General features: G+C 38.2%; 1 protein-coding gene across 1 annotated transcript; it reads left to right on the top strand.

Annotated features, from left to right (window-relative positions):
• The first annotated feature begins 1,432 nt into the window (after nucleotides 1–1,432).
• LOC106293565 (probable zinc transporter 10) lies at nucleotides 1,433–3,713 on the top strand. The gene is made up of 3 exons (XM_013729243.1): nucleotides 1,433–2,095; nucleotides 3,010–3,159; nucleotides 3,284–3,713. The coding sequence occupies exons 1-3, from the start codon at nucleotides 1,445–1,447 to the stop codon at nucleotides 3,587–3,589; spliced, it is 1,107 nt and encodes a 368-aa protein (XP_013584697.1). The 5' UTR covers nucleotides 1,433–1,444; the 3' UTR covers nucleotides 3,590–3,713.
• Nucleotides 3,714–11,246: the final 7,533 nt, after the last annotated feature.

Below are 11,246 nucleotides of genomic sequence, written 5' to 3'. Positions count from 1 at the left end.
AAGTTTAAAAATCATTTTATTTTCTTTAAACATGTATAACTAATAAGAATAGATTTGATTTCAACCAAGTCATGATATAATATTTCTTCATATTTTACATTAATAACCATTGTTTTTATATATAATCTACAATTCTTTAATTGCGTCTATTTGTTCAATTTTGTATATGATATCGAATATTCATCATAAATAGATGGTTTAAGATGCCAAAAAAATTATTTACTTGGTGAATATAATACATCAAATATTACAAATACATCATTTAGTTAAATAAATAACCATAAACCAAAAATTCATACCCTCAGGGTCTAGTTGGTTTTAAACATCACACCACAAAGTTGATAAAGTTTCATCTTTTTGTTCTTACCATGAAGTTCCTATCGACACATTTGAGCAGTGTCTCAAAATTGTTGTCAATTTCTTTTGAAAAATATACATGAGAAATACCATAGGATAGCAATACAAAATTTTTTATTACAAATATAACATATAAGGGTCAAAATGATCGAAATATGTTTTACTGAAGAAACAAAAGATAAAATTTAAGGTTTAGAGTTTAATGAGAAAGTTTGGAGTGGGTGTTATGATTTTTTTTAAAGTAAAATTTAAAATAATAATTTTAAAAAATAGTTTCCAATTTTATTTTAGATTTTAAATAAAATTGAAAAATTGGAAAACAAATCGATATTTTTTTTTGAACTGAAAAATATTTTTATTATTTATTTAAATATTTATTTATATTTATATATATAGAGTAAGTGTATAAGTGTCTTTTATTTCCTTATTCAAACATTTTTGGTCATTTTCTTATTTGTGTATTTTTGGTCAAAAAAACTCCTTTTAGGGTATTTAGAATTTTCCCTATATATTTCTCTTCATATTTATTATTTTATTATTTTTCGTTTTTTTCATTCTGCTATTCTTTTAATAATCACTTGTTTTTTGTAAATTTTTTAATAATCACTACTTAGAGCTTAAATGATATCAATGGAATTTCACAAGAACTGGTATAGGATGGAATACGTTTTTTAATACGTTCCTATTAAGGAGAGGAAATTTCATTTTAGGTGTTGTTTTGATTAGATGAAAGAATCTTGAAGGTTTGAAATATTATTCACAAGTTTAAAGAAATTCTTCTTCTTCTTTTTTGAAACTAATAAAGAAAACTCTTAAGGCAAAAGACATTCTCTCTTAATTCGTCTAAAAGTTCTTGATTATGCTATTTTCAAGTGAGAGCTAATTCAAATAGTTGATATGCGTCTGTCGAGAACATGCCTTACTGCTGTTAGCTAGCAATTCGATATTTTCTAAACAAAACATGTTGAAATTAATTAAATAGCAATGTCACTAATGTCGACATTAATTCTCTTTTATTGAGATATGCTTCAAGTTTCCCTTATATAAGGATAACAAGAAATATGCTATCACATTCAAGAACGCAAAAATGAGAAAGACTCAAAGTCCTTTCATTTTCTCTGTCACCATCGCCATCTTCCTCCTCCTCTCCACCTCCCACTTCCCCGTAGCTCTATCTCAATCCCAAAATGATTGTAAACCTGTATCCAACAATACATGTATCGACAAAAACAAAGCATTAGATCTCAAACTTATAGCAATCTTCAGCATCCTTATCACTAGCCTTATCGGCGTTTGCCTTCCCTTCTTCGCCCGGTCCGTTCCCGCTTTTCAGCCCGAGAAATCTCACTTCCTCATCGTCAAATCATTCGCCTCTGGAATCATCCTCTCCACTGGTTTTATGCATGTCTTGCCTGATTCTTTTGATATGCTCTCGTCTCCTTGTCTTGGCGATAACCCCTGGCACAAGTTTCCTTTCACTGGCTTCGTCGCTATGATCTCCGCCATATTCACACTCATGGTTGACTCTATCACCACTAGTGTTTTCACCAAGTCTGGCAGGAAGGACTTGCGCCCTGAGGTGACGTCAGCTGAGACTCCTGACCAAGAGATAGGGCACGTGCAGGTTCACGCACCCCATCATAGCCACGGTCATGGTCTTCATCATGACGTTCATGGAGACAATGATAAGGAGCTTGGTTCTTCCTTACAGCTTCTGCGATATAGAGTTATTGCCATTGTTAGTATTTCTTCAATCTTTTTTTTTTCTTTAAGTTCAAAAGTAAACCTCTTAAGTTGATCTTGATCCACATTTTTAATCTAACACTTGGGAAATTTTCTGTTGGTTTTAAAAAAAAATTAAAATACTAAAAATAGTCAACGATTTTAGATCTACATCCAATAAGAAATGAATTAGATTGATTAATATTCACATAATACGGCTTTAATATGTCCATTTTTCCCGCTTCTCGGGTTTGACTTTTTTTTTGTTTATTTTACTTTATTTATGAATTATAGAAGCAAGTATCTTTTATAATATGATTTTGATTTTGCTATTTCAGTTTGAATTTAGTCTCTTTTTAGCAAATTTTTTTTAATCGTTTGACATTTTACCAAAAAAAAAAAATAATTAGTTGGTTTATTTTTATTTTCAGTAGCTTAATTTTGTTTGATTCAATTTTCAGATCGGCCTTTCTTTATGGTTTTGGTTTAACACAAGTAGGTTGCAGTACTGGATTGAGATTTCCTAATTTAAATGACATTTAAAAAATTGATCATAAAAATGACATAATTTAGTGGTAACATTAGACAGTTTAACTGCCTAAAATGGTTTTAGAAAATATAGTTGAAGGGTATGGGAAGTTGGACCACTCATATATCAGTCTTTTTATCAATTAGTTTTATATAGTAAATTGGTCATTAGAAAAGTTTCAATCCATCTTTCAATTACTAATTATGATTTAATATACATTTTATTTTATTTTATTCCAAATGGTAAATATTATTATTTCAGAGTAGAGCCTAAAAATTTGATACCTTGAAGAAAAAAAAATCTAGAAAAAGAGAGTTGATTAGTATCATGAGATTGATTGCAGCCACTGCGGCATGAGCATTGTGACAAGTGAGTAGCTGAAATGAACAAAAATGGAACAGGTACTGGAGCTAGGAATAGTGGTGCACTCGATAGTGATAGGACTCTCTGTAGGAGCCACTAACAATACTTGCACCATCAAAGGCCTCGTCGCTGCTCTTTGTTTCCACCAAATGTTCGAAGGCATGGGTCTCGGTGGCTGCATCCTCCAGGTGAATACATCCCTTCCATGTAACTATTTAGGTCCGGTTTAGTCATGTCCAGTATATGGTTCGCTAAAATAAGTTTCTTCAAAACTTGCTAAATCATTTGATGAGAACTTGTGAACACGCGCAGGCAGAATACGGGTGGGTGAAAAAAGGGGTGATGGCTTTCTTTTTCGCGGTGACAACACCTTTTGGAGTGGCTCTAGGGATGGCATTATCTAAAACGTACAAAGAGAATAGCCCTGACTCGCTCATTACCGTTGGACTTCTCAACGCTTCCTCGGCTGGACTACTCATCTACATGGCTCTAGTCGACCTTCTCGCTGCCGATTTTATGGGACAGAAGATGCAACGGAGCATCAAGCTTCAATTAAAGTCTTATGCCGCTGTTTTGCTTGGTGCCGGTGGCATGGCCGTCATGGCTAAGTGGGCTTGATCTACATCATTAATTATGGACTCATAGCATATATAGTTAATGTAACCAAAATGATCATACTATCCAAGTTATGTGATCAGTTGATCAAAAATTTGTTAAATTATGATGGATTAAATATTGACTGATGCAGATGATATATATAAATAAATTTCATTCTGTTTTATCCGTAATAATATGATTAAGAAACCTTCCTGTATGTGTTTCAAAAAAAAAAAGAACCTTCCTGTATAAGAATTATTAACAGGTTTTCAACAAAACATATATTATTATATATAATTAAAACTTGATTAAAAATGAAAATTATACCACTTATAGACAAGATCATCTCCTTCCTCTTCTCACTTTTTATATTTTTTTATCCAATATTGTTTATCTTTTGTGAGTTTTTACGAGTTGCATAAGCAACTTTGTTCTCTCTTAGAGAAACCACTTCAACCTGCCATTCCTCAAGTTTCTCCATAGACAGTGCAATCTTGATCATGATGATAGAACTAGCAACGAGAATTGATGGAAGTTAGGGTAGGATTCGATCTAACGTAGTAAGCAAGTAATGAAAGAGAGACCAATTGCCAATGGTTTGAAGGTTGAAATGTGTTTATTACTGATATCCCAATATGATACAATATCGATGAATAGTCTGTAAGAGAATACAAGTGAATTCTAGAGTGGAATGTGTGTAGTTTTGTTGCAAGGAGTTTGTATCTCCACACCTTTGTCGTCCTTTTATAGTTGTTTGGACGAGAATCGGAACAGCGAGATCTCAGACGAGTATCTGGTGCCATTAAGATAATCTTTAATATTATGATATTCTTTACATTTTGTATTGACTTGGTCAAGTAGGTATTAACTCTTTTCCAAGCTGGGGATGAGTCTTTGTTTTTATGGGCCTATCGTTCTCTTCGGGTCTTTGAGCTATTGGGTCGGATTTTTAAACCGGATTTGGAACGGGATGAAATCAGCCTTCAAAAGGAATTGAAGGAATGTGATGAGAGATATGTTGGAAGAATTGTATTGCCCTCATATCTTGTTCAATGAACATAGTATCATAACCCTAATTAATTATATGAGAATATTATGCTAGTAATTACAGAATTCATAATCCTATTTAATTGCGGTATGATTTTAGGAAACGATAGCGCACCACAGATATTCAGAAGCTTGGCGTGATACCGATTTAAACACAGCCGAAGACTAGTGTTAGTTATTTATGCTCTATATATGCCTGCCCATAACAAGGGAGCTCCACTATTGATGTCACTGAACTCTGAAGAATGTCCACAGTAGAAAAGTGATAGTTTATTTGAACTTTTATTTAATGCCAAAGAAAATGATTCTTAACAACATTTTATAATTTTCTTACCAAGAAAATGCTACTATATCTACTAGGTAAGAGCATTCTTAACATAGTATTTTTTAGAGTTTCTTGAAACTTCATATGATAAATTTTAAAGATACCCAATTATTATTATATTTTTATTTTTAGTATTTTTATATAAAAGATATACCATGGTTGAAAATGCTTTTAAAATTTATAAGAAATACTTAAATCTCTACAAAAAAAACTTTAATGAAAAATAGACCTTGGGCTCGTATATGATTTAACACCACAAAGGCTTATGAATATAACTTTGATAAACGATGTTCAAAGTTCAAACGTTTGTGTTTGGTATGGGATAGGGATAGACACATTTATCACAAAAAGAGATCCGGTTCAAACGTTTGTGTTTGGTATGGGATAGGGATAGACACATTTATCACAAAAAGAGATCCGGTTCAAACGTTTGTGTTTGGTATGGGATAGGGATAGACACATTTATCACAAAAAGAGATCCGGTTCAAACGTTTGTGTTTGGTATGGGATAGGGATAGACACATTTATCACAAAAAGAGATCCGGTTCAAACGTTTGTGTTTGGTATGGGATAGGGATAGACACATTTATCACAAAAAGAGATCCGGTTCAAACGTTTGTGTTTGGTATGGGATAGGGATAGACACATTTATCACAAAAAGAGATCCGGTTCAAACGTTTGTGTTTGGTATGGGATAGGGATAGACACATTTATCACAAAAAGAGATCCGGTTCAAACGTTTGTGTTTGGTATGGGATAGGGATAGACACATTTATCATAATTTAACTTTAACCAGACGACTTAATATAAAGTCGTCCCTCCAGAAGACTTAATTTAAAGTCGTCCGGGGAAAGCAAAGTCGTCCAGAATTTTTCCCAATTTTCTGGTCAAACCTTGCTTATCCCGGACGACCTTAAATTAAGTCGTTTAGCTGGACGACTTTCATCTAAGTCGTCTGGAGAAAGTTAAATTTCAAGTTTTATTTTTCAATTACAAAACTAACCTAGGACGACTTACACGTAAGTCGTCAAGTTTTCATAAAATATTGAAATTTTAACTTTCCCAGAGACGACTGAATTATAAGTCGTCCAGAAATAGTCAAAGATCTGACACGATTCGGTCAAATGCAAAACTAGCCCGTTTCTCGTAGACGACGTATATATAAGTCGTCTGAAGTGTTTTTTTTTGTCGTCCGATAAGTCGTCCAGCTGGGAAGACTTTCCAGACGCCTTATTATAAGTCGTCTAATAAGTCGTCCAGATGGAAGACTTTCCAGACGACTTAATTAAGTCGTCCGATAAGTCGTCCAGCTGGGAAGACTTTCCAGACGCCTTATTATAAGTCGTCTAATAAGTCGTCCAGATGGAAGACTTTCCAGACGACTTAATTAAGTCGTCCGATAAGTCGTCCAGCTGGGAAGACTTTCCAGACGCCTTATTATAAGTCGTCTAATAAGTCGTCCAGATGGAAGACTTTCCAGACGACTTAATTAAGTCGTCCGATAAGTCGTCCAGCTGGGAAGACTTTCCAGACGCCTTATTATAAGTCGTCTAATAAGTCGTCCAGATGGAAGACTTTCCAGACGACTTAATTAAGTCGTCCGATAAGTCGTCCAGCTGGGAAGACTTTCCAGACGCCTTATTATAAGTCGTCTAATAAGTCGTCCAGATGGAAGACTTTCCAGACGACTTAATTAAGTCGTCCGATAAGTCGTCCAGCTGGGAAGACTTTCCAGACGCCTTATTATAAGTCGTCTAATAAGTCGTCCAGATGGAAGACTTTCCAGACGACTTAATTAAGTCGTCCGATAAGTCGTCCAGCTGGGAAGACTTTCCAGACGCCTTATTATAAGTCGTCTAATAAGTCGTCCAGATGGAAGACTTTCCAGACGACTTAATTAAGTCGTCCGATAAGTCGTCCAGCTGGGAAGACTTTCCAGACGCCTTATTATAAGTCGTCTAATAAGTCGTCCAGATGGAAGACTTTCCAGACGACTTAATTAAGTCGTCCGATAAGTCGTCCAGCTGGGAAGACTTTCCAGACGCCTTATTATAAGTCGTCTAATAAGTCGTCCAGATGGAAGACTTTCCAGACGACTTAATTAAGTCGTCCGATAAGTCGTCCAGCTGGGAAGACTTTCCAGACGCCTTATTATAAGTCGTCTAATAAGTCGTCCAGATGGAAGACTTTCCAGACGACTTAATTAAGTCGTCCGATAAGTCGTCCAGCTGGGAAGACTTTCCAGACGCCTTATTATAAGTCGTCTAATAAGTCGTCCAGATGGAAGACTTTCCAGACGACTTAATTAAGTCGTCCGATAAGTCGTCCAGCTGGGAAGACTTTCCAGACGCCTTATTATAAGTCGTCTAATAAGTCGTCCAGATGGAAGACTTTCCAGACGACTTAATTAAGTCGTCCGATAAGTCGTCCAGCTGGGAAGACTTTCCAGACGCCTTATTATAAGTCGTCTAATAAGTCGTCCAGATGGAAGACTTTCCAGACGACTTAATTAAGTCGTCCGATAAGTCGTCCAGCTGGGAAGACTTTCCAGACGCCTTATTATAAGTCGTCTAATAAGTCGTCCAGATGGAAGACTTTCCAGACGACTTAATTAAGTCGTCCGATAAGTCGTCCAGCTGGGAAGACTTTCCAGACGCCTTATTATAAGTCGTCTAATAAGTCGTCCAGATGGAAGACTTTCCAGACGACTTAATTAAGTCGTCCGATAAGTCGTCCAGCTGGGAAGACTTTCCAGACGCCTTATTATAAGTCGTCTAATAAGTCGTCCAGATGGAAGACTTTCCAGACGACTTAATTAAGTCGTCCGATAAGTCGTCCAGCTGGGAAGACTTTCCAGACGCCTTATTATAAGTCGTCTAATAAGTCGTCCAGATGGAAGACTTTCCAGACGACTTAATTAAGTCGTCCGATAAGTCGTCCAGCTGGGAAGACTTTCCAGACGCCTTATTATAAGTCGTCTAATAAGTCGTCCAGATGGAAGACTTTCCAGACGACTTAATTAAGTCGTCCGATAAGTCGTCCAGCTGGGAAGACTTTCCAGACGCCTTATTATAAGTCGTCTAATAAGTCGTCCAGATGGAAGACTTTCCAGACGACTTAATTAAGTCGTCCGATAAGTCGTCCAGCTGGGAAGACTTTCCAGACGCCTTATTATAAGTCGTCTAATAAGTCGTCCAGATGGAAGACTTTCCAGACGACTTAATTAAGTCGTCCGATAAGTCGTCCAGCTGGGAAGACTTTCCAGACGCCTTATTATAAGTCGTCTAATAAGTCGTCCAGATGGAAGACTTTCCAGACGACTTAATTAAGTCGTCCGATAAGTCGTCCAGCTGGGAAGACTTTCCAGACGCCTTATTATAAGTCGTCTAATAAGTCGTCCAGATGGAAGACTTTCCAGACGACTTAATTAAGTCGTCCGATAAGTCGTCCAGCTGGGAAGACTTTCCAGACGCCTTATTATAAGTCGTCTAATAAGTCGTCCAGATGGAAGACTTTCCAGACGACTTAATTAAGTCGTCCGATAAGTCGTCCAGCTGGGAAGACTTTCCAGACGCCTTATTATAAGTCGTCTAATAAGTCGTCCAGATGGAAGACTTTCCAGACGACTTAATTAAGTCGTCCGATAAGTCGTCCAGCTGGGAAGACTTTCCAGACGCCTTATTATAAGTCGTCTAATAAGTCGTCCAGATGGAAGACTTTCCAGACGACTTAATTAAGTCGTCCGATAAGTCGTCCAGCTGGGAAGACTTTCCAGACGCCTTATTATAAGTCGTCTAATAAGTCGTCCAGATGGAAGACTTTCCAGACGACTTAATTAAGTCGTCCGATAAGTCGTCCAGCTGGGAAGACTTTCCAGACGCCTTATTATAAGTCGTCTAATAAGTCGTCCAGATGGAAGACTTTCCAGACGACTTAATTAAGTCGTCCGATAAGTCGTCCAGCTGGGAAGACTTTCCAGACGCCTTATTATAAGTCGTCTAATAAGTCGTCCAGATGGAAGACTTTCCAGACGACTTAATTAAGTCGTCCGATAAGTCGTCCAGCTGGGAAGACTTTCCAGACGCCTTATTATAAGTCGTCTAATAAGTCGTCCAGATGGAAGACTTTCCAGACGACTTAATTAAGTCGTCCGATAAGTCGTCCAGCTGGGAAGACTTTCCAGACGCCTTATTATAAGTCGTCTAATAAGTCGTCCAGATGGAAGACTTTCCAGACGACTTAATTAAGTCGTCCGATAAGTCGTCCAGCTGGGAAGACTTTCCAGACGCCTTATTATAAGTCGTCTAATAAGTCGTCCAGATGGAAGACTTTCCAGACGACTTAATTAAGTCGTCCGATAAGTCGTCCAGCTGGGAAGACTTTCCAGACGCCTTATTATAAGTCGTCTAATAAGTCGTCCAGATGGAAGACTTTCCAGACGACTTAATTAAGTCGTCCGATAAGTCGTCCAGCTGGGAAGACTTTCCAGACGCCTTATTATAAGTCGTCTAATAAGTCGTCCAGATGGAAGACTTTCCAGACGACTTAATTAAGTCGTCCGATAAGTCGTCCAGCTGGGAAGACTTTCCAGACGCCTTATTATAAGTCGTCTAATAAGTCGTCCAGATGGAAGACTTTCCAGACGACTTAATTAAGTCGTCCGATAAGTCGTCCAGCTGGGAAGACTTTCCAGACGCCTTATTATAAGTCGTCTAATAAGTCGTCCAGATGGAAGACTTTCCAGACGACTTAATTAAGTCGTCCGATAAGTCGTCCAGCTGGGAAGACTTTCCAGACGCCTTATTATAAGTCGTCTAATAAGTCGTCCAGATGGAAGACTTTCCAGACGACTTATAATAAGTCGTCTGCGCAGTCTTTTGGATTGAAGTAAATACCTGACTCAAGATAGCAGCTTTCATTGATCTGCGGCCTCTGCTGCCCTCGTAAGCCAGTATCGGTGGAGACGGACTGTCTGCTCTGGGACCACCAATACTAGCACCCAATTCCGGCATAGCTGTGTACGTCTAGACCTGAAGAACTTGTATAAACCCATCCACGGTGTAACAGCCAGCAATTTCTTTGTTCCACAAAGAGTCCATCAGCACCTTAAACGCGACTCTCCCCCATGGATAATTCTCAAACCGTTCTAAATCCATCACTAGCCTTGCCAGAGTAGATCGTGTAGCGGTTGAAAACTTTCTCCCTTCAATGAATCCAGTGAAGATGGAGAGGTACGCGAGCCGCTTGCGATCTTCCCTGGACCAATCCCCGCATCTCTTCAGTGCTGCTATTATCTGATCAGTAGTTGGCCCAGCTTCCAGATGAACTCCCAGCATCCCCCAGAAAGAAACCATCTCTGGGGTAACGTCACATTTTGGTGTCTCAAGGTCCTCGATGTACTCGCAGTTTAGACCAGTGAGGTTTTCAAACTCTAACAGTGAAAACCTCAAAGGTTCTGGACCAACGAGAGACCACATCTCATACTTCTTCTTAATGTCCAGCTTGAAACTGAGCATGTAGTGAACCAGCCTTGAAGCCCAACCAAATCCCTGCTCCTTGAACTTGATGAAAACTCCCAAACTCGACTCCTTGAGCTCTTCAAATTCGTCATCAGTAAGAGCTTTCCTAAGAGCAGTATGCAACTTGCTGTTATCCGTATGATACGAAATGCTATTGTGGGCTTCTGGTTCTTCCCCTGATGTGTATAACCTACGGGGGAGTTCTGGAATATCCATCCTTTTTGTCTGCAAAATAATCAAAGACAACAATATAAGTCCAGACGACTTAGTAGACGACTTAAATTACTTACAAGTCTTCCAGTCGCAGAAGGAGTTGGAGTACTCGTCATTGCGGTTATAGATCTGAAAAAATAAACGTGAAACGGTGAGAATGAGTAAATTGATAGAGACAACGTTTTATGTTCATCTTTTCCTCGAGATTGATGACTTAGCGGCGTTAGGGTTTACAGAGAAACGGCGCTAAGGTTTACAGAGAAGAAGCGGCGGCGCTAGGGTTTAGAAGAAGCGGCGGCGCTAGTGTTTAGAAGAAGCGGCGGTGAGAACGTTGGTGACCACGGTGACGAGGGCGACGGTTTGTTCGGAAATAGTGGAAGCGGCGGCGCTAGGGTTTAGAGGAATCGGCGGCGCTAGGGTTAGAAGAAGCTGCGGCGACAACGGTGAGAATGAAGTGAGATAGATAGCCGACGTTGAGAACGATGGTTTGTTCGGAAATCGTGGGAATTCGAAATCGCCTTTGAGAGAGAACTGTTAGGGTTTCTGAATTTCGCGAAAAATGAAACAAAAAAAA

Source organism: Brassica oleracea, chromosome C5, assembly GCF_000695525.1.
Source record: "Brassica oleracea var. oleracea cultivar TO1000 chromosome C5, BOL, whole genome shotgun sequence".
Taxonomy (NCBI): Eukaryota; Viridiplantae; Streptophyta; class Magnoliopsida; order Brassicales; family Brassicaceae; genus Brassica; species Brassica oleracea.
The sequence above is the reverse complement of the archived record's forward strand: the minus strand, read 5'-3'. Positions and strand labels throughout refer to the sequence as shown.

What these genes read in the sequence shown, in the direction of transcription:
- LOC106293565 (XM_013729243.1), top strand. Translation starts at nt 1,445, where the DNA reads ATGAGAAAGACTCAAAGTCCTTTCATTTTCTCTGTCACCATCGCCATC. An exon ending in GATATAGAGTTATTGCCATT is followed by an intron (nt 2,096 to 3,009) that starts GTTAGTATTTCT and finishes AAAATGGAACAG; the next exon opens with GTACTGGAGCTAGGAATAGT. An exon ending in TCGGTGGCTGCATCCTCCAG is followed by an intron (nt 3,160 to 3,283) that starts GTGAATACATCC and finishes GAACACGCGCAG; the next exon opens with GCAGAATACGGGTGGGTGAA.